At 37.8% G+C, this 23,689-nt stretch overlaps 1 protein-coding gene across 3 annotated transcripts in view; it reads left to right on the forward strand.

Annotated features, from left to right (window-relative positions):
* GALNT3 (polypeptide N-acetylgalactosaminyltransferase 3) overlaps window positions 1-23,689 on the forward strand; it is a 54,813-nt gene that overhangs the window by 20,023 nt on the left and 11,101 nt on the right. For 2 of the 3 annotated variants that reach the window (XM_002712246.6, XM_008258695.5), the window contains 6 exons: window positions 6,119-6,742; window positions 12,458-12,630; window positions 16,890-17,039; window positions 19,589-19,823; window positions 20,309-20,426; window positions 21,856-22,056. In XM_002712246.6, the coding sequence (XP_002712292.3) occupies window positions 6,228-6,742; window positions 12,458-12,630; window positions 16,890-17,039; window positions 19,589-19,823; window positions 20,309-20,426; window positions 21,856-22,056 (1,392 nt within the window). In that variant the 5' untranslated portion in view covers window positions 6,119-6,227. The remainder of the gene's footprint in view (window positions 1-6,118; window positions 6,743-12,457; window positions 12,631-16,889; window positions 17,040-19,588; window positions 19,824-20,308; window positions 20,427-21,855; window positions 22,057-23,689) is intronic. The other variant, XR_016231525.1, reaches the window with a different exon arrangement.

A 23,689-nucleotide genomic window follows, 5' to 3' on the forward strand; every position in this document is an offset into this window, starting at 1 on the left:
TTTTATAGCATTATAATTTGCAGTAACACTTCAGTACCTCATTTTTATCGCTATTAATCCTTGACCTTTTCGGAAAATACTGGGCTATTCTTATTTTAGATTTTCTCTTACTCTAAGTCTAAATAACTTTAGCTCAATTTATACCAATAATCATGAGGAACAATGTGTCCTTACATTTTTAAAAATTAATAATATGGTTGACTTTGGGCAGATAACAGCCCACTGCTTATCAGGTGTTAGTTATGATTTGCCCGATGTCTTCTGACCTAGACTATCAGTCTAAACCCTTGCTACCCCCTGGAATTACCTAGGAAGCTTAAAACAACAACAGAAGTATAGTGTGGTGCCTAAGATATTTCATTTATTTTTATTATTATTTTATTTTTTAAAAGATTTTATTTATTTGAATGACAGAGTTACAGAGAGAGGTAAAGATAGAGAGGTCTTCTATCCACTGGTTTACTTCCCAGATGGCTGCAATGGCCGGAGCTGTGCTGCTCCGAAGCCAGGAGCCAGGAGCTTCTTCTGGGTCTCACACGCAGGTGCAGGGGCCCAAGGACCTGGGCCATCTTCTAATGCTTTCCTAGGCCATAGCAGAGAGCTGGGTCTGAAAAGGAGCAGCCAGGACTAGAACTGGCGCCCATATGGGATGCCGGTGCTTCAGGCCAGGGCTTTACCCTGCTGCGCCACAGTGCTGGCCCCTATTTTTAAAAAGATTTATTTATCTGAGTGTCAGAGTTACAGAGAGAGGAAGAGACAGACAGATGTTGGATCTGTTGATTCATTCCCCACATGGCTGCAGTAGCTAAGACTGGGCCAGACTGAAGCCAGGAGCCTGGGACTCCATTATATCTCCCATGTGGGTGGCAGGGGCCCAAGTACCTGAGCCATCTTCCCCTGCTTTCCCAGACACATTAGCAGGATACTGGATGAGAAGTGAAGTAGCCAGCCAGGACTCAAATCGGCACTCATATGGGATGCCAGCATTTCTGGCAGCAGTTTAACATACTGCACCACAATGCCAACCTCAGGCATTTCATTTTTAAGAGCTTTTTATTAATCTGTATCCAGGGTTGAAGAAAATAGATGGGAATGCTTAATGCTGAGTGTAATTTTTCATGACTGGAAACTTAATATTGCACATTAGGAGCCAAGGACAGATACGTCTATGAAAATCCCTGGAGCATCTGTGTTGAAATCTTCAAATGAACAGGAGTTAAGAGAACATTCTTCTCTTCAGAAATAGTCTGAAAAGAGCAAGCCCTCCTAGTCTACTCCTAGGCTACCTCTAGAAGATTCTTGACCTCTTAATCCTCCTTCATTCTCTACTTCGAGGCTGCTTCCAGAAGGTTCTTTTTTATTTCAGATTTATTTATTTGAAAGGCACTGTTAACAGAAATGGAGAGAGAGATTCCATCTGATAGTTCACTCCCCAGATGGTTGCAATGGCCAACACTGGACCAGGTTAAAGCCAGGAGCCAGGAACTTCTTCCAAGACTCCCATGTGGGTGACAGAGGCCCAAACACTTGAGCCTTCTGCTGCTGCTTTCTGAGGCCATTAGCAGGGAGCTGGATCAAAAGTGGAGTGTCCGAGACATGAACTGGCACCCATATGAGATGCCGGCATTGCGGGCAGCAGCTTTATCTGTTAACGCCACAGCGCTGGCTCCCAGAAGGTTCCTGACCTCTTAATTCTTGATTGTCAGGATCTACAATCTGATACTTAGTCTTCATTTTTTTAAAATATGCTTTGAAAACAGGTTTTAAACTCACTTTCTGTAAAACATAATCTGAAGTGATATGAGGCTATTTGTAGTTTTAGGGGCATTTCCTTCAATTGTTTTCTTTTGTCCTTCTATTTAGGGGGGGATAAGTTCTTGTCCTTAAATAGTCTATTTCAGATATTTTCAGTTAAAAGCCCAGAATTTCACCTGAGTAAATGCTATTCTTGTGTTTAAACCAAATGGACTTGGCCAACCAACCCGATTAATCTATTTGACTCTGTGTCTGTAAAATTGAGAAAATGTAATACTTCAGACTAAAGAGATGGAGAGCTTACATGTTAAATGTTAAAGCATCAGGAACCTAATGAACTTTTCACAAATGTTAAATATTGTTTTTATAGTTATATCTAATGAGGTCTTGGCCTCATTTTCCCTTTTCCAGTCAGCAGACACTTGCTGGGTATGCACACCATCAGCAACATTGTAGTAAGTGCTGTAAAAAATGACCTTGAATAAGAGAGGCACTACCCATGCCCTGTCTGGGCTTTCCTGGACTCCCTTGTTAGAGGTATTCTAAACTAAAAGCTACTAATTGAGTGATTCCTGAGGTAGATACACATTCCCACACACACCAATGGGAGAATTACTGCCCTATTGATGAAGAACTGCTCTACTTTATGATTTATCGCTAAAAGAGAGAAATAACTCTCTTCCAAGTGCTTCATTCTTCCCTTTTTTAAAATTCTCCACCCTGGCCATATATATGACTTCTGGCATAAATGTTTTAGGAAAGCCATCACTACTGTACAAAAATCTTAACTCTTCCTACTCTGTGTTTTTCCTGTTCTTTTTCTTGTTCTGTGTCCTGTTAAAATATGTTGAGGCCAGCTCAATCCTTCTGAAATTCCTCATCTGTCCTATCTTTGGCACTGAGGAATCTAGTATTAGTGGATAGCACTGGGGAAGGAGATGTCTTGTGGTTCCATCTGGGAAAGAAAGAAGAGTATGTGTAGGTTGATTAAAATCTTCTATCAAGCTGCAGTTAGAGTTGATCAAGTTGATCTCACAGGCTGGGAACTATTGTAATGTGGGATCCCAACAGTTGGCCTGTTCTTATCTTCCTAGCATCTCTTAGACTGGGTTACTGCCCTGTGTCTAAAGGTTCTCTGAATCCTAAGCCCTAGGATTTGGGGGGCAGGACTGCTGTTTCCCTCTGCCAAGGTTTATTTCTGCTTTTATAGTAAAGCCTATTGGACAAGATTTCTTGATGTTTACTTTTTAATGATCAACCAATTGTCAATAAATATCTCTGAAGAATAGCATGAAGATTGCAAAATCTACCTCCACCTGACATGGATACCTTATTTCTTCTGTTTGTTTTGTTTTCTTATTCTCCACTGCCTGGTCCCAGAATAAAACAAAGACTGGTCTCGGGGCAGGCGCTGTGGCACAGCAGGTAAAGCTGCCACCTGCAATTCCAGCGTCCTATGTGGCTGCTAGTTCAAGTCCCAGCTGCTCCTCTTCTGATCCAGCTCTCTGCTATGGCCTGGGAAAGCAGTGGAGGATGGCCTAAGTGCTTGGGCCCCTGCACCCATGTGAGGGACTTGGAAGAAGCTCCTGGCTCCTGGCTTTGGATTAGCCCAGCTCTGGCTATTGCAACCATTTGGGGAGTGAACCAGTGTATGGAAGATTATCTCTCTCTCCCTCTCTGTAACTGCCTCTCAAAAAAAAAAAAAAAAAAAAAAAAAAAAAAAGATTCATTTATTTGAGAGGCAGAGTTACAGACAGTAAGGAAGAGACAGAGAGGTCTTCCTTCTGTTGATTCACTCCCCAAATGGCCCCAACAGCCAGAGCTGTGCCAATCTGAAGCCAAGAGCCAGGAGTCTCTTCCAGGTCTCCCAGGTGGGTGCAGGGGCCCAAGCACTTGGGTCATCCTTCACTGCTTTCCCAGGCCATAGCAGAGAGCTGGATTGGAAGAGGAGCAGCCAGGACTAGAACTGGCACCCATATGAGATGCCGGTGCCACAGGCGGAGGATTAACCTGTGCCACGGCACTGGCCCCAATAAATAAATCTTAAAAAAAAAAAAAAAAAAAAAAAAAAGAATGGTCTTTCTAGTGTCTCTCATTTCCTCCCCCTATAAATGTGTTTCTCTGACCTTTTTGTATACTCTGCTGGTGAAATCTTTTGTACTGAGACTAATTATCAAATTTTTATCTCTAGCACAGAGCTTTTCCCTGATTTATAGTTATAGTTTTGTGTGTGTGTGTGTGTATAGAATGGAAATTCTCTTTGGAAATCCCATTAGCATCTCAAATCTAAGACTCAACCAATATTGTTCCTATTACTTTTTAAATGTCATCAGTTTACTGACTCATCTCCCATTCTTCCATTTTTCTTGTCAAGTTCTGTTGTTTGCTTCTGTTTCCTAGACTGTGTTGAATCGTTCTTCTCCATCCTAGTAGCTCTCTTCTCTTTAGTATATTCACCTTGACTGGGGCTGAGAAGCCTATGATTTTTCTAAAACGTAAATTTAATTATCTTTCCTCAAACTCATTAAGTTCTTTGCAGTTCATCCATTTGGAACCAAATTTGTAAATTCTGAATTCACTTGCAGATATACAATAGGCTTTTCATGAGTGGGTCTTTTACTGACCTCTTAGCCTCCACCACCATTCCCTTACTTGTGCCTTACTCAAGGACTGACCTTGTCTTGTCTTCCTTCTCTGCCTTTGCCTCTGACATTCCTTCTCTCTTCTCTGTCTTGTCTACCTGCCTGAAATTTGCTTATCCTGAAGATTCTGCTCAACAGTATCATTTGTGGAGATTTTTCATAGCATGTCTTCTTGCTGCTGATGGGACTTGTTTCCTAGCTGTTCTTTCATGCTACTTTCATAGTCTCCTAGCATAGCTCAAGGACGCTGCTTTGTGGTTGCCTGTTGATTCACCATATTACATACTGGTCTGCTTCTGGAAGCTAAGGGGCTGTCTTTAATTCTGTATCCATGGCCTAGCACAACATTTGACCCAGCTGTAAGTGTGTGATTCTGCAACTCTTTACATAAGTCTTCAAATGAAATAGGAAAAAGGATCATATTGTTCTTTACATAAAGTTCCTAAGCAACACTTAAGAAATATTACAACATCATGGGCAACATCATAATTGAGTTATTTTTAGGGGCAAAAGTGTGCATTCCATACTGAAAATATGAGGTCACCTTAGAAATAGTATATAGAGCTAACTGCTGCCTGTTTTGTTTATTCAACTTAAAATTTCATGCCAAAGGCCAGATTATTCATCTTAGAACTTGCTTTTCTTATTTTCAACTTCTGATAACTTTGGAAGAGAAGCTGAATAATGTGTCAGAGTTAATTTTCATTGTTGTAAACGACATTTGCTTTCAAATATATCAAGGGTTCAGTGAGAACAGGCATTTTTCAGTCTTTACCTCTGCCAGCTACTTGAATGTAATGATGCATGATATGCAGTTGTGTATTAAAACCCCTTCACATGATATTATTAAAGCATCAGCATCATGAAGAAAGTCAGTGTTCACTGATTCATGTTGTCATTAGTGCACCATTTTTTTGTCCTTTTTTTGCTCCTGGTGTCTCAAATTTGGGTTCAGAAACTTATTGCTCCATTCTTAGAGTCAATTGCAAGCAGAGTTCTGGTTTGGTTCATCAAGTCAAATTCTGCTTTTTTAACCCTAGAGACTCAGAGACACTTCAGGTAAAGCTAATGCATTTTCTTCTTGCTATTAGATTTTATATTTGTATGAGCTATTGAAAATAGCATTTGTATAAGAACTAATTGGATGCTCTTGATTTTCTTGTCATGGGTCTGTCAGTAGTCACAAGTACTATCAAGTGAATGCTAGTTTACTTATTTATGTAGCTGCTTTATTATTTTAATTGGATTAGTTGGAGTAGCGGTTCATATATTGAGGGCAAACATAAAATGAAGGCCACCTCTTTAGAGGGATGTGATGGCCCCTGTCAGTGTACTTGCTTTCTGTGGCTGCCCCCTTTTTAAAAGTATGTTTAATGAAGATTTTTCCTTAGTTACCAAGTAAAACTTATTTTTAAAAACTCAAAATATTTTACAGAAAATAGTTTTGTGCATATCATAGTGTAGACATTAGCCAGGGTTATAGAAAAATGTTTTCTACTGGAGAAAAATCCTTGACATTTTGCAAACCAAACAGATTATAGTTAATTATAGCTATTTTTTCTTCCAAAAGTGTAATGTTCTTGAGAGCAAAGTGTCTTTGTGTTCTTGTTAATCATAATAGTACATTGTATTTTATGTTCAGTTGTTGGTTGAATGAATGGATTAAACCATGCCTGTATGAATGAATAGCTATTGATACAATCTATCATTTCTGTTTATAGGTTTTACCAGTTAAAGAAATCTTCTTGCCAGCAAATCTATGATAAAAAAGATAAGTAACAGAGGAAATCATAACTGTTATTTGTCAGGTGACAAGATTTTAATGTCAGAATGGCTCACCTAAAGCGCCTAGTGAAATTACACATTAAAAGACATTATCATAAAAAGTTCTGGAAATTTGGTGCAGTAATTTTTATCTTTGTAATAGTTTTGATTTTAATTCAAAGAGAAGTAAGTGTTCAGTATTCCAAAGAGGAATCAAGAATGGAAAGAAACATGAAAAACAAAAACAAAATGTTTAATTTAATGATAGAAGCTGTAAACAATATTAAAGATGTAATGCCAAAAATGCAAATAGGAGCACCTGTCAGGCAAAACATTGACATTGGTGAGAGACCCTGTTTGCAAGGGTATTATACAGCCGCAGAGTTGAAACCTGTTCTGGACCGCCCACCTCAGGATTCCAATGCACCTGGTGCTTCTGGCAAAGCCTTCAAAACAACCAATTTAAGTATGGAAGAGCAGAAGGAAAAAGAACGTGGAGAAAAAAAACACTGTTTCAACGCTTTTGCAAGTGACAGGATTTCTTTACATCGAGATCTTGGACCAGACACTCGACCTCCTGAGTATGTTGAGTAATATTTATTGTTAACTGTCACCAGGGTTTGCAGGGGGAGAAGCATTTGCTAAGGAAGTTGCTTGTTCTTTAGCCGTTCTAAGGCAGAAAATCAGCAAATGCTGTTTTTTTTCAATCTCTGTTATTTATTTATTGCTTATCATTGTTGTGCCTAGATGTCCATGTCTGTGCTTGATGAAGCAGTACAGATGTGAAAAGTTGTTAGCTTAGATATTAGAAAATTGGAATTCTATATCAAATGCCTCTCCACAAGGAAATGCTTTATTTTTAAATGCTGCAGTTTTCTCATCTGTTTCGGAGGAAACATTGGACAGTTCTTTTATGGGAAATGTAGAAGGATAGAGGAGGAATTGTTTTGTCTCTTTACCTGTTGCTATAGAATAGAAATGTTAAAAAAATATGCCAAGATTGTAACACTGTGAGATGATAGTAGTCTATGGGTTTTCTAGCTAAGTCAAAGACTCTGGCTACATTCCCTATGATTTGTAAGCTTTCTCTTAAGGGAAACTATTGTTACAATTAATATCCCCACTATGACTTTAGAGTTTTGCTAATTAAGTTCTCATATCTGTGGAATTGCCTCCCATTGGCTACTGGAGAGGCCAATGTTCTTTTTTGTTGAGTCACTTGGTTTACGTGCTTGCCTATAGTATTCAGTATTTTGGTTAATATTTCCCCCCAGTTTCTGTTATGTTGTCTCTTTATCCATTTATAGCTGTTGTTTTCTGTGAGGCAATGTTCAAATCCTATATTTGGACTGCAGTGGTTAAAATGATGCCAGCACTTTAAAAAAAAAAAAAGATTTATTTATTTGAAAGTCAGACTTAGAGAGAGATTGATTGGTCTTCCAGCTGCTGGTTGACTCCTGACATGGTCACAATGGACAGGGCTGGGTTGAGCTGGGCTGGGCTGGCTGAAGCCAGGAGCCAGGAGCTTGTTCTGGGCCTCCCGCATGGGTGTCAGGGGCTTAAGCTTGTGGGTCACCCTTTGCTGCTTTTCCTAGGCCATTAGCAGAGAGCTGGATTGGAAATGTACTAACTGGGATTTGAGCCTGCACCCATGTAGGATGTCAACATCATAGGTGGTGGCTTTACTTGCAAGTCACAACACTGGCCCCAAATTCTAACACTTTTAAGCCCTTGGTAGAATTTTGAGAGCACGGGATAGGCAAACAATTCCTACATATTTTGCTTTCTGGTTACAACAGAAGTACCTTTGGCAGAGAACCTGAAGAAAGGGAAGTTTGTAGGCTGTGCTATATTGCTTCACTCAGATTGTTCTAAATTGCTAATGCCTGCAAAAAATTTATTACTCCCTTAATGTAGAAGTTATGTTGACTTCTGTTCCTGTGTTCTAACCCATGTCATCCATGGTCTTGCTTATTGTTTTTTAAAAATATTTATTTGAGAGAGATAGATGGTGTTTCCCTTCCCTGATTCACTATCCTGAATGCCTGCAAATAGCCTTGAACCTGGGTCAGGGCTGAGTCTAGAAGCCAGGAATTCAATCTCTCCTCCCATGTGGGTGGCAGAAACCCATAGTACTTAAGCCACCACCACTGCTTCCCAGGTTCTACCATAGCAGGAAGTTGGAGTCAGGAGCCAGATCCTGGAATTGAACCCAGGCATTCCAGTGTGGGATTTGGTGTCTTAACAGGCTAAATGTCTGTTGCTTCTCATCATTAGCTTTTAAACTTTTAATGTATTTCATTTTATTTGAAAGGAAGAGAGTGAAAGAGTGAGAGCAAGAGAGACAGAGACAGAAATAGAGAGAGGAGAGAGAACTACATCTTTCTTCCCCTAGCTCACTCCCCAAATGCCCACAATATCCAGAATTGTGCCTGGCTGAAGCAGGATACGAGAATTGCATCTAGATCAGCCACATGGATGTTAGGGACCCAAGTACTTGAACCATCATCTGCTGTGTCCAGGATATACATCAGCAGGAAGATGGATCAGAAGTGGAGTAGCTGGGACTTCAACCAGGCACTCCAATATGGATTGTGGATGTCTGAAGCTGTGAGTTAAGCTACTGTGCCGAATGCCCACCCCTCATTTTTAAATAAATATGTGAAGAAATGATATCTATAATATATTCTCCCTGTTACCATGTTGTATAGTTTCTTTTGTATGTTAAGAGATTTGAACAAAACATTTCACTTTATTGATTTGGAGTGAGGTCTTGACTGAAAAGCAGTCCCAGAAATCAGTAATCATGTTGATTCTTTGACAGGACAAACCACTGTTAGCTCAAGGTGAGCTCTCCCCCTCCTCACCATATAGCATTAAGAAGATGTGGTAGTTTTCAACAATGTAAATCCTTAAGAAGTGAAAAACAACTAAGTGTATTAAGTATATTTTTATTAGAGCTGAAGATTTAATTGTAGATTACTTTGAGTAGTATTTTGCTGATGTGATAAAAATTTGATTGTTTACTTTGATTGTAACCTGTATCACAAAGGAATACATTTTCTGAAGAATTGCTAGTCTTTCTTTCATACTCAATATAAGTATTAGATCTAATGTCTTCCGAAACCATATGGGCATGTGATTAATAATTTAAGTGTGTCTATAAATTAGTTTTTTCAAATGGTTTGACTAGAAATATACAGTCAATTTGGCAAGTTATTTTAATTGCAATATTTTAAAATAGCTTGAAATAATTTTTAAACTATAGATTTAGTGTGTTTAAAAATAAATAGAATTTGTAAGATCATACTGTGAAATTTCATCATTTGCATTAATGTGTAACATGACACTTTTAACTGATATTAGCTGCTATCAGTTAAGCAAATAGTTTTCCCTAATTTAAACTGCAGAGAAACCCTGAAAGATTAAAGTGATAACATTTTATTAGTGTGAACTTTTATGTAGTTTTTTATCTCAAGTCTTCAAAACCTGTTAGTAATTCTTGATAAATACTGTATTCATTAACTAAGTGACAAACATAGAAAAAAATTTAATCATAAATTCCCACTCCTCCCCCAACTGCTTATAAGATGATATTTCATGAGATTTCTCTCTTTTTTCTTCCAAAAGGAAATACTATATTATAAAGTTTTTCATAATTTTTATTTATAATTTACATTGGTTTCTATACCATTATGTATTACAATATAAGCTTTTATGTATATATATGTATAAATATGATTCGAATGTACTTAAATGTATGAATCCACATAAGTGTTGAACTTTATTTTTAGTTGATGCTTTATACAAAAATTTAATTTAGAACAAATAATTTGCCCTCTGCCTCAGTGAGGAAGAATGTGATGATTTCCCTCTGACCACGCATCTGTGTTGCACTCTGAAATCATGAAGGCATTAGAGAACAAAGCCACTTTCACCCAGAGTCACCCTCCCCTTTTCCCACTTAGTGTTGTTGACACCTTATCTTGATATTTTATCTCTAATCTGATACACTTTTTGTCACTACATTTCCATCCTGAAGACTTCCTGCTAAAAATGGAGCTAAGGCATGACAAGCTATTCCTCTTGAGGCATGGTTGTGAAAGTAATGAATGAGAGAGTTTGTAGATCTTTTTTAGGGTGGCTTTCCCCTCATATGACACTGGGGGCCACAATTGCCCTTTCAGAGCAACTGAAGTATATTAGGCTCTTATCTCCCTGAGTGGATGATTTGCTTCCTTATCTTTGGGTTTGAACAGCACTATTTGTTCACATGTTGTATTTATAGTGCCTTTGGACTGGCTGGGAAGGTATTATAATCTGTTGTCCAAAATGGTACAGCGGTTTTTTTTTTTTTTTTAAGATTTATTTGTTTATTTGAAAGACAGAGTTACGGAGAGGTAGAGGCAGGGGGAGAGAGAGAGGGAGAGAGGGAGTATGGAAGAGAAGGAGAGACGTGTCTTCCATACACTGGTTCCCTCCCCAGATGGCCATAATGGCTGGAGCTGAGCCAGTCCGAATACAGGAACCAGAAGCTTCATCTGGGTCTCCCATGCAGGTTCGGGGGCCCACTGCTTTCCCAGGCCAATATGCAGAGAGCCGGGTCAGAAGTGCAGCAGCTGGGTTTTGAACCGGTGTCCCTATGGGATGTTGGCACTGCAGGCAGTGGCTTTACCACTATGCCACAGCGCTGGCCTGCTTATGGCTTTTCAGTGACCTTAGAGATACAGTTGCTTTATTTGTTTGTTGCATAGAAAACATATGGTTTACTTTATGTCCTGTCCTGATATTTTGGGGCTCTCTCCTGTATGTTATTTTAATTGATTCTTAGCTTAACCCTGTAGAGTGAGAACTGTGATCATCCCCACATCTAGAGTCACAAAAGCAGGAGACTGTATAGACCCCCTCGAACCCAGCAGCTTAATATGTAGATTGTTTTCATTGAGGAAGATACTTTCATAAAATTAATTTGAGATCAACCTATAGTTAATGTCTTTAGCTAATGCATAGCACCACTAATCAGTCAAGAATCAAGGATCTCTACCTGTTCCCCTCAGTGTTGTAGCTGGTGGCAGAAACACAAGACTTTTAAAATGGATTTAGACCTTTATTCTAAATTTATACATTTTTTTTCTATTTAAAATTTTATTTGAGAGATTCACTCCCTAAATACCTACGAGTGCTGAGACTCTGCCAGGGCCAAAGCCAGAACCAAGCACACTATCCACGTGGGTGACAGGACCCATTTCTTTGATCCATTATCACCTCTCAGGCTATGTGTTAGCAGGAAGTTGGAGTCAGGAACTGGAGTTGGGAATCAAACCAAGGTATACAGGCGTCTTAACCTCTAGGGTAAAGGACTAGAGGGGAGATATAAATATTATTTAAAGGAAAATTTTTTGAAGATTTATTTATTTATTTGAAAGTCAGTTACACACAGAGAGAAGGAGATGCAGAGAGAGAGAGAGAGAGGTCTTCCATCCGCTGGTTCACTCCCTAATTGGCTGCAACAACCGGAGCTGGGCTGATCTGAAGCCAGGAGCCATGAGCTTCTTCTGGGTCTCCCATGTGGGTGCAGGGGCCCAAGGACTTGAGCCGTCTTCTACTGCTTTCCCAGCCCATAGCAGAGAGCAGGATCAGATGTGGAGCAGCTGGGACTTGAACCGGTGGCCACTTGGGATTCTGGTACTGCAGGCAGCGGCTTTAGCCGCTATATCACAGCGCTGGCCCCTAAAGAAAATTCTGAATTGCTGGATCTTATTTAACTAAACTATAGATTATTAGAGCAAAATCTTTATTACAGAATGTGGCATCATATATCACATACTGAAGAACAGATCTAATTTAAGATGACCTCCACAAAAATGAGTGTTTAATAACATTGCACAGTGTTTTAAAATTGGAAATGAAAAAGTGGATGACTTCTGAAAGACAGGAGAAAAATGGATTTTTATTTGAGCAACTCTAAGTATTAGTCATTTTTATATGTCTTGCAGCTTACATTCATTGTATAAAATCTTGTTTGTATTTAAAATTATATTATGGAAAAAGGTTTCAATAACATGTTGTAATCCTTGACATGATATCCATGTCAATGGACATGATTCTTGGGTGAACAACCTACTTGTAAGAAATTTGTTTTGATCTCTTCTCTGTATATTTAATTAATATCATTCCACATAGACACTATTTGTTGTTTTTTAAGTGATAAAGATTAAATAATGATATTTTAGCAGTGGAATAACTGTGAAATAAAGTAATGCAGTTCATAACTGTTCTACTTCTTTGACTTCTAGATGTATTGAACAAAAATTTAAGCGCTGCCCTCCCCTGCCTACCACCAGTGTCATAATAGTTTTTCATAATGAAGCATGGTCCACGCTGCTTAGAACTATCCACAGTGTGCTCTACTCTTCACCTGCAATACTGCTGAAGGAAATCATTTTGGTGGATGATGCTAGTGTAGATGGTAAGAAGCACATGCGAAATAGATTGCTCAACAAATCCATGTAGTGGCATCCAAAATCTACCTCGTTGTATTGTACTGTCTATATGCAATCTCAGAGCTTGAATATAATAGTTTGAATGGTATGTATGATAGATGGAAGTAGAATCCAAAAATGTCTATATTCAGATTTTTTGGAGTGCAGAAATGTATGTTTCCATACTTTGTCTGTTCATAACTTTATCTGCCTCAGTGAAAAGCTTTTACTGTAAGGCACAGTGGTTGGAAGCACAGACTTGAGCCTCAGGGGAGGCTGCTTGACTTGGTTCACAGATCTGGTCACCACAGCTGTGTACGTGGGCATGTTACCTCTTTGCTTCAGATTCTTTATTGTCAAATGGAGATAATGCTGTATTTCATCAGCTACATGTCGTTTGTTTATAAGCCACTAAGAAGAAAAAGAATCACTGGCAATTAAATGAATGTACATTAACTAATTGTATAGTGTGGAACTGAGGAAACAGAAATAGCAAATACTCCTTAGAGTAATTTTAAAAATTAAGTGAGTTATATAAATAACATAAATTAATAAATAATATAAGTGATTGCTAAAAATCTCTAAAGTTTCATTATTTTCTGTTTTATTTTGGCTGTTTTAAATATTCCAATATTATCTATTAGGATAGCCAAATTCTTTCATGTATTTCCTCCTAAAATTACTAATGAGATATTAAATTACACACTTTAAATTGGAATCACAGGCTAATCTGACAGATACTCTAGTTTTCTAAGTTTTGGTATTTAACACCATACAGATACCAAGTATTTCCATGATTATGTAATTTATTCCTGAATAAACTTTTGTTTGCAGCCAGATTCCTGAAGGTCAAATCTTAGCTCTAGCACAAATTAGTTGTTTCCTCAACTGTAAAATGAGAATAAATTCTATGATCAAATCCAGAGTATTGTCAATTTTAAGATACATAATTATATACACGAGAAAAGAAAAATGTTGCCTTTTAGGTGACCTTCCAACCATTGTAAGGTATTATCAGATTCCAGAAATAGTTAATAAATGAAAACATGAACTTCTTATTCTTTTTTTAAAAAAAGATTTATTTTATTTATTTGAAAGGCAGAAATACAGAGAATGAAAAGGAGAGATCTTTCAACCATGGTTCACTCCCCAAATGGCCCTAACGGCTGGAACTGGGCCAGGCCGAAGCCAGGAGCCAGGAGCTTCTTCAGGTCTCCCATGTGGGTGCAGGGGACCATGCACTTGTGCCATCTTCCACTGTTTTCCCAGGTGCATCAGCAGGGAGCTAGATCTGAAGAGGAGCAACCGAGTCTCAAACCGGCACCCACATGGATGCCAGTACTGCAGGCAAAAGCTTAACCTTCTACACCACAGTGCTGGCCTCAAAACATGAAATTGTAGACTTAATTTATTTCATCGTTTCTATATATAATTATAAATGTTTCCATGGTTTCAAAATTAAACAACCTTAGTGTATTGCTGTTATATTCTCAAGTTCAGTTAGTAACTAGGTGAAATCACAGGATTGTTGACCTGGTGTCAAACTTATCCTCCAGATGGGAAAGTTGAAGGGCCCTGGAGTCAACATGTCATAGGTCTCTAATTTGAACATCTACTGCCATGACTCAAATACTTCACTACTCAGTGGTAATCAGCTGATTTATTTATTGCTTGATTTGTTATACATTTTTTTCTTTTTCTATCTAGTTGAATCACAGTCCTTGATACTTTAAGTGACATCTAATTAATTTCTGTACAATTCTCATATGTTGTCCCTTAGAAAGAAACTTTTATCTTAGACATTTTTTCTCAGATAATCTTTATTTTACTTGATTTTCTAAGCTAGTGGAACATTAGGAGCATGGTGATCTAGTTTTAGTAAACCTTCAGTTGAAGGTACCATATTCATTTAACTGTGCAAGCAAGATTATACAATTAAAGAAAATCAGAATGTAAATCAGAGTTCACTCATAATCTTCCTGTCTCAAATATTACAGTCTTTTCCCTTTCTTTTCTCATCACTATCTACATAAGCACAATAGCATTTAGTTATATCTGTGTCAGAAATCCTGTTTTAAAATTTGATGTTTTCACATAATATTGTTTTAGCCTGTTTATTTTACCTTTGAAGCTCCATTTTTATATAAACATTTATTTTTGTTTTATTTGAAGGGTAGAAAGGGAGATGGAAAGTTGGTTTTTAATGATAATAATGGGCTATGTACATTTTACTTAACTGTATTTTTTTTTACTCTATAGTATTGTAAGCTATACTATGATGTGCTTATATCATTTTTGTTCTTTTGCAGTATACCTTTAATAAGAAAAGTATGACTATGGCCAAAGGAAATGGCTATTTTTATAATATTTTAGAGCAATCAACAATAGATTTGGAGCAGTTTTCTTAGCAAAAGTTACATTTATTTTATTGGATTGAGTCAGTCAGAGGTCTCCAAGGAATCCTCAGTGTGAAAAATAGGTCCCGCCTTGCTGTAAATTGGCCTAACTGGAAACTGGCCCTTGATTTCAATTTGCTTAGGGAAAAGACACAAATATATGGATAATCAGGAAAGAAAAGAGTTAATTAAAGCCCATAACAAAACATAATCAAGATCTTTGGAGCAGAGACCAGGTAGCAGGCCTTGTCTCCAGTGTTGTATCTGGGCAGTAGTCTCTCGTTTTACCCTCCCAACAGTCTCCTGCAGTATGTCAGTCCTATGATTCCCATCCTAGAGATAAAACAGACTAGGAGAATTAAAAAAAACTTGCCCAGTGTCTCACAGCTGACAGTGACGGCATCAGAAATTCAACCCAGGGTATTTGATTTCATGTAGCTTTATGCTATCTGAAAGTGTATTACTCTTTGCACAATGTTTAGCTAGGTTTGTTTTTACACAAGGTCTATTCCTAAACTCTTACCTCACTTATGAATATTTAAACTTTAGATCATCAACACTCATATTTGCAGAAAAAAGATGTGTATTTTGTCACAGATAAAGTCTACATTTGCTTCTGAAATTTGGCAAAAGCAAATATCTACCCCAGCTTATTCTCAGATCTCTCTGAGGCCCCAATGTGCCATTTTAAATTTATTTATTTATTTTTTTTTTGACAGGCAGAGTGGACAGTGAGAGAGAGAGACAGAGAGAAAGGTCTTCCTTTGCCGTTGGTTCACCCTCCAATGGCCGCCACAGCCGGCGCGCTGCAGCCGGCATGCTGCAGCCGGCGCACCACGCTGATCTGATGGCAGGAGCCAGGTACTTCTCCTGGTCTCCCAGGCCGGTGCAGGGCCCAAGCACCTGGGCCATCCTCCACTGCACTCCCTGGCCACAGCAGAGAGCTGGCCTGGAAGAGGGGCAACCAGGACAGAATCCGGCGCCCCGACCGGGACTAGAACCTGGTGTGCCGGCGCCACAGGCGGAAGATTAGCCTATTGAGCCACGGCGCTGGCCCCAATGTGCCATTTTAACAACCTTACTAGGTGCTCAAGAAATTATTTAAAAGCATGACTAACATTTGATTGATTTTCTTTCACCTTCTGTTTGAACTTTTGCATATTATGTATCTCAGCAAAATTGGAGATTAGATCTCTCAGACGCCATTACTGAAATTTTGTCTGTGTTTCTTTGTTCCTGATTTACATGATTACTTTCATATATTTACTGGAAAAAATTCTGATAAAAGACTCCAAAATTTTCAAAATTTTTTTTACTGACTTTGTAGAAATGTTCCCAAACTGTGTAGATCTAGACTTTGTTTCTTACTCATGCCTTTCTCAACATTTTGGTCCCAAATTATTTTGATCAGAGTCTTTTTGATACTTGACATTTTTCTTTAAGATTTCCAGATCTAAATACTAATTTAAAAAAATGTTTAATACTTGTTGGCCAAATTCTCTTTACTTCACTCCTATAGGCAGTGGTCTCACATCCCTACATGACTCTTCTTATGTCTTGGGGACCTCCACTTGAAGTTTCTCACCCCATATGACATTTGTTGAACTGAAATATACAAGATAAGTATGTGTTACACTGTTATATGTCATAGTACTTTTAGTTATGATTTCCATATCCTTACCCCCCAGGCAAGATTTAAAATAAAGATTTAAAATTTTCACTGGAAGAACATTTGCAAGCGTTAAAGATCATGAACTTGAAGAGATTGCTGCTCTGGCATTTCATTTGCTTTCATATGTTATGTATGAAAATACCTTCAGAAAGTTAATTCTGATTTTTTTTCCTTACAGAGTACTTACATGATAAACTAGAGGAATATATAAAACAATTTTCTATAGTAAAAATAGTCAGACAAAGAGAGAGAAAAGGTCTGATCACTGCTCGGTTGCTAGGAGCAACGGTAGCAACAGCTGAAACGCTCACATTTTTAGATGCTCACTGTAAGTATCTATGTAGAGACCTAGTTGTGGCATTTTTCCCTCCCACTCCTTCTAATTTAAAAAGTAAGGAATCCTTGTCTATAGTGCCTAATTGCATTTTCTTTAACAGCATTTTCAACTGGTGGTTCTAGCAATGACAGCCCAAGCAGATAGCAGCTTTGTGTAGCAACTTCCTTTACTTCCTACCTCCTCAGTATTTAATCTCCTCAACTTTCCCGTCATGTAGTGACTGGCTTCCCAACAAGTTTTCTTAGCCTGGGATATTATTTTCCACAGATGTTCATTCTGTCAAAACAAAATCCAAAAAAAAAAAAAAAACCCAAAAAATCAGAGGTGTTTTGCCCTTGTTACTGGATACCTACATTCAATGTAATCAACATGATCATTAAAGTTTTTCCTAGTACTGCTACTTCTATTTTTAATATTTCAGTTCTTTGTTGTGTTTTGAAAATTTTTTAAAACTCTTTTTCATGCCACCTTAAGGTGCCTGGCTCCCAGCATTTTCTGATTATCTCTTCCATTAACATAGTCAGTTTCTGTTTGTTTTTATTGCTATCGGATTTTGTCCCTTTGTATTTTAATATTTTTTTTTCTGGTTAATGTTTTTAAAGTATTTAGAAAGTGTTTTTAGAGTTAACATTAATAAGCATTCTAGGTATTAATAAATGTTAGTCTTTGAGCAGTTAGTTTAATGGGTTTCACTCTTTGTATGGCTGTTTAACTTTCAGCTGGCCAGCTCTTGGGTTATGTGTGACCCAATGACTAGTTTTGAACAACTGCTAATTATTACAGAAGGGCTTTTGGATTTTTTTTTTTTAGTTACTTATAGCCATAATATTCAATACTGATAATGCCCAGCAATTGAAAAATGAAAAGAGGTAAAAAGATAACCCTAGAGACATGTTTTATGAAAGAAAAGGTGAATGTCTAGTATTCCTTGTCCTGGTCCAGAATTACAATAAGGTCAGGCTGGGCATTCTTCCCTCAGGAAATATGTCTGATGGTCCTCCCGGAGCATAACTACTGCCCACTTTCAGCCACTGGGGAACCCACAATGGGACTGCACATGCATGATCTGAACTCACTATGTGATATGTGAGACAGCCTGACCTATGACCAAACCTCTCATTTGTTTCCATTAGGACTGGGGCAGCTTTTATGGGTTCTTTCCAACTATTTTGGGGGGGGGGGTGAGGTTTTTATTTACTTATTTGAGAGAGGGAGAGATCATTCCCAAAATGCCCACAATAGCCAGAGTTGGGGTAAGCCAAATCTAGGAGCCAGGAACTCCTTCTGGGTCTTCTGCATGATGGCAGGAATCCAAGTATGTGGGCCGTTATCTGTTGCCACCCCACACAGATTAGCAAGAAACTGCATCAGAAGTGGAGGAAACGGGACTGAAGCCTGAACTCTGATATGGGATGTGAGCAACAGCTTAACCTACACCACAATACCCACCCTCAGTCGCTTTAGTCAATGTTTGTTTATTCATTTTCACTTATTTGAAAGGCAGAGCAACACACACACACACACACACACACACACACGCACACAGAATGAACTTCCATGCATTGGTTCACTCCCTGAATGCCTTCAACAGCTAGGATTGGGCCAAACCAAAGCTGGGAGCCAGGAACTTCATTCCGGTCTCCCACCTAGATGGCAAGGACCTAAGTACCCAAGCTATTATCTGCTGCCTCCCTCGGTGTACATTAGCAAGAAGCTGAATCAGAAGTGGAGAGGAGAGAATGAGACTCCATCCCGTACATTCTGATATAGGATGCGAGCATTCCAAGCAGCAGCTTTACCCATTGCACAACATTGATCCTTTCGAAAATCAAAGTGTTCTGATCCCTTGACTTATTTTATCCTAAGATTCAATTAAGGAAATGAATGTTTCAGTTACTGTACCATACTCGGGGAGGAGACAAGTATAAATAAATCAGAACACAGTGAGAGGTAGGTGATATGTACCTGGAAAGCATTATCTTTGGTTTACAGCCCATTTTAAAGGGAAAACACCTGAACTTTATGCTCATCAGCGTCGTTTTGCTTATTTTCTAGGAGAAAAAAATCATCTATAAAGAAATTGTCTTAACTATTCTGATCCCTGCTTTGCTTTCTTCATCCTATTCTTAGCTCTAGAAGCCTTTAGGAAGCCTCCGCTGCTGTTGATCTCTTGCTCAGCATGGTGACTCTAGTTAACAATCACGTATATCTGAGTAAAAGTTAAATGTTCTTACCACACACATATACCCACAAAGATAACCATATGAGGTTATGGATATATTAATTAGCTTGATTGTGGTGATCATTTCACAATGTAAATATTCGCCAAAACTTCACACTGTACACCGTAAATATCTAGAGTTTCAATTTGTCCATTTATACCTCAAATCTGGAAAAAGAAATCTCCCTTATATAAAAGTTTGGAATACAAATGACTTTGTTGTTCTTAATTCTCTGTAAAGCTTCACCAAAAATAACTAGAGGAAAAAATCAAACCCTTCAGTAGTTTCATTAAGTTCTTTAAAATTCTCATTCCTCAGGTGAGTGTTTCTATGGTTGGTTAGAACCTTTGCTGGCCAGAATAGCTGAGAACTACACTGCCGTTGTGAGTCCTGATATTGCGTCTATAGACATGAACACATTTGAGTTCAACAAGCCTTCTCCTTATGGAAGTAACCATAACCGTGGAAATTTTGACTGGAGCCTTTCATTTGGCTGGGAGTCACTTCCTGATCATGAGAAGCAACGAAGGAAAGATGAAACCTACCCGATTAAGTAAGATGATTGCTCTCAAAGTCTCATACTTGTGCCATAAATCGTACATTGAACATGTATTCACTCTACTTTTAGAGCAGTTGCTACTGAGGTAAATCATGCTAACAAAGAATGCACATATTTTCTGTAGAGAGAGCAGAAAAATCTTTTATTTATGCACAACTTGTTTATGTATGTACATGTGATATTACTGACTAGGAAGCAAAATTTAACAAAATAAATGTAATCTTATGTCTTCCTTATAAATCATTCCTTAAGAATCTTTAAGCATGTTTATGAGGACACGCTGTGTTGGGAGAGAACACCTAAAGTGCTTTCCCAACCCTGACTTGATTTTGAAAACAGCATTTTTAGTTTTTGTTAATCTATGTAGAAGTATGGAAATTATAATAACTCCTTAATTTGTAAATTTGATTCAATTCTTAAAATAGGCTATTTTATCTTGTTTAGTTTTTGTAACAGTTTGATGATGGATTATCTTTCAGAACACCTACTTTTGCAGGAGGCCTTTTTTCCATATCAAAAGAATATTTTGAGTATATTGGAAGTTATGATGAAGAAATGGAAATCTGGGGAGGTGAAAATATAGAAATGTCTTTCAGAGTAAGTTTATGGAGATTAAATATATTAAGCAATGAAATAGTTTCTGTTCTAATTGGCTGATGCAGATGATTGTGAACTTTTTTGTGCTTTGTAAAATTAAGTTCCTGGAAATTTGGGGATAAGAATATTTCCTTTTAATATGTAACTTAAAAGTTTTACTTATTGTTGCCCATATAACAAGAGGAGTCAGTTGACCTCCTGTTTCCAGGCAATAACACCAATTAATACACTTGTAGTTACTGGATTCTAGCCAAGATAAACATAATTAAATCTAGTGCTTCAGGAAATGGGTTGATTATCAAGGGAGTCAGAATGGAAAAACATTCATGTATAATTTTAAAGGACATTGGACTTAACTCTTTGAATTAAATGAGTTTTTCTCAAATATATATTGAAAGCAAATATAAAAATCAAAATGAAGGCTTTGGATATTCTCAACATGTACCTTATTTATTTGGTTGTGTGAGTTCAGTTTGTATGATAACTTGTCATTCATTTTTCATCCCTTTGGCTGGAACATAGTAGAAAAAGGACTGAATGAGGAATCAGAAGATTTAAGTTTTGATTATGGCTTCATCACAATAGTGATAACTGTAGCCAACTTTGAACTGCTTACAGGCAGAGATCTTGTTTTATTCATTTCAGTATTTCCAGCCCCTAGCACAGCAGTTTGCTGAACTGAACATGTCGCTGAGTTTTCTCATTTTTTTGAAAAGAAAAAGAAAAAAGATGATACAATCACTTTGTTGTAACATAACATTAGCCTGTACTATTAAAGATGACTTCTTTATGGAATTTTTTGCTTAGTTGGATATTCAGTGCACAATTAAGACTTTTAAGTGAAAAGGCAATAATGTCATAATTTGCCATTTTATTTAGAATTAATACAAATATATGATTTTTGATATTTTCCTTTAGTCAGCATGATTTTTTTCACAGTGACCAATTACTTCAGAAGTACAGATTGTATTTTGATAATAATGGCTATGTGGATTTGTTTTCTTGATTACCTGAAGTATACATAGAGTCTGGGTCCTTTCTTCCAGACTGCTAGCTCTTGCCTTATAGAGAAACCCTGTGGTGTGAATGAAATGACCATGTGGCTCATGTGAGGTGGAAGTCAAATGCACCGGAACCTTTGGTCTTCTGTCCACATTAGAGAATCTGCATAGCTATTTACAAAAAATAAACACTCCAAAGAACCAAAATCACTCTTTTGTTAACTTTCTGAAAATGTACTGTTGTTGTTTTTAGTGTTTATTCCATTTAGGAGCATAAAGTGAGCTGGCAGGGAACAGGCTATTTGTGAAATTATATTACATTTCTTCTCTGTATTTTGTTTTTGTTAATATCTTAAAGGTGAACATAAAAGCAACACTTTGATTTTCCTAAAATACTGTGAATTTAAACAAATATCATTAATTATCAGGTATGGCAATGTGGTGGGCAGTTGGAGATTATGCCTTGCTCTGTTGTTGGACATGTTTTTCGCAGCAAAAGTCCTCATTCCTTTCCAAAAGGCACTCAGGTGATTGCTCGCAACCAAGTTCGCCTTGCAGAAGTCTGGATGGATGAATACAAGGAAATATTTTATAGGAGAAACACAGATGCAGCAAAAATTGTTAAACAAGTGAGTCTAACCTAAAACTGAATTATAGTTAAAATCTGCTCCAAGTTCAAATGTCCTTTTGCTTATTTGAGTCACTTCATGTGCAAAACATTATAAAGGTTATTTTTGTAGTGAAGTTTTTTTGTCTTAACTCTTAAAACATTATTTATGTAATACAAGTTTTCTCATTTTCAAGGAAAAAATTAGTAAATTGCTTTTAAAAAATTCAATCACTCTACTTGATATTAAACATTTTAATATGGAAGATAATTGCTTTTGTAACTCCCTTTCATGGTTTAGTATTTTCCTGAAAAGAAAACAATATTTAGAGGAGCTGCTTTCATTGGTTTTAGGAAATGTGATTAACATCTAAATAAGGGTTCTAAAAATGACTTTCTGATTCAAGATAGACAGTGTTGTAATGTGACGGGACCCTGAACCAGGATATCAAGGCTTTTTTTTTTTTCTTTTTTTTTTTTTTTTTGAGATTTAAAACTATTTGTTAGCATCAGGGCCTCCAGCCAGAGTGGCATGGCAGGGAGCTTCCAAGAGAGGAAAACCCAAAGGGACTGGTGGCAGTCAGCTTTAAGTACAGTTTTGAAGGGAAAAAAACTTGACAATCAGATTGGCTTGCAGTTACCTGGCAGGGACAAAAACCATCAAAAGGCCTCATTTACAGTTCTTCATCCTGTCTGGCCTGCTAAGGGTGGGATAGGTAACTTGTTTTCACAATAAGCTCTGAGCTCAGGAAGAGCTCTATTTTTTTTTTTTTTTTTAAGATTTGTTTATGTATTTGAAAGGCAAAGTTACAGGCAGTAGAGGTTGGAAAGGGGGGAGACAGGGAGAGGGAGAAAGATCTTTCCACCCATTGCTTCACTATGTAAATGGCTGCAAATCAAAGCCAAGAGCCCAGGTCTTTCTCACTGGTGGCAGGGGCCACCTTGGGCACTTGGGCCATCTTCCATTGTCTTCCCAGGCATATTAGCGGGGAGCTGGCTCAGAAATGGAGCAGACAAGACTGGGACCAAAGCTCAGTGGGTGTTGCAGGCAGCAGCTTAACTTGTTGCACCACAACACAAACTCAAAGGTTTTTTTCAACTTCAAATTCCAATACTCAGTGAAGGTGTTACCTTGACAAAGCCCTTTTGAGAATGTGATGGAGATAGTACTTCATTGGTGGTAGTTAAGTGGCTGGGCATAGAGAGTACCTCAGAATGTTTCTGTTCTCTCCTTCCCTGTCCTGACATAGGAAATTCATGTCTTGCTTCTCTCCCAGAGTATCTGTGAAGTAAGGAAGTGAAAACTACTCATAACATATGGTATACTTGTTAATACTTGCTCTGTAGAACCTCAGAATCTAGTACGTTAGAACTGAGTGCCATCTGTCTTAATATTGGATGTGGTAAATTAACTAGATGTTAACAAGCTTCAGTGAATGCCACCCAATTCTTTGTAGGAAACAGATAGTGTTAGGGTTTTTTTGGGGGGGAGGGGATATATTTATTAGGAGTGAAGAGAATCAACATTTTGATTGTTGGGGCTTGTGTGGTGGTGAAGCAGGTAAAACTGCAACCTGCAACACTCACATCCCATGTGAGGTGCCAGTTCATGTCCTGGCTGTTCCACTTCTGATCCAGCTCCCTGCTAATGGCCT

This window comes from Oryctolagus cuniculus, chromosome 3, assembly GCF_051225735.1.
Source record: "Oryctolagus cuniculus isolate XC-2025 breed Fujian yellow rabbit chromosome 3, ASM5122573v1, whole genome shotgun sequence".
Taxonomy (NCBI): Eukaryota; Metazoa; Chordata; class Mammalia; order Lagomorpha; family Leporidae; genus Oryctolagus; species Oryctolagus cuniculus.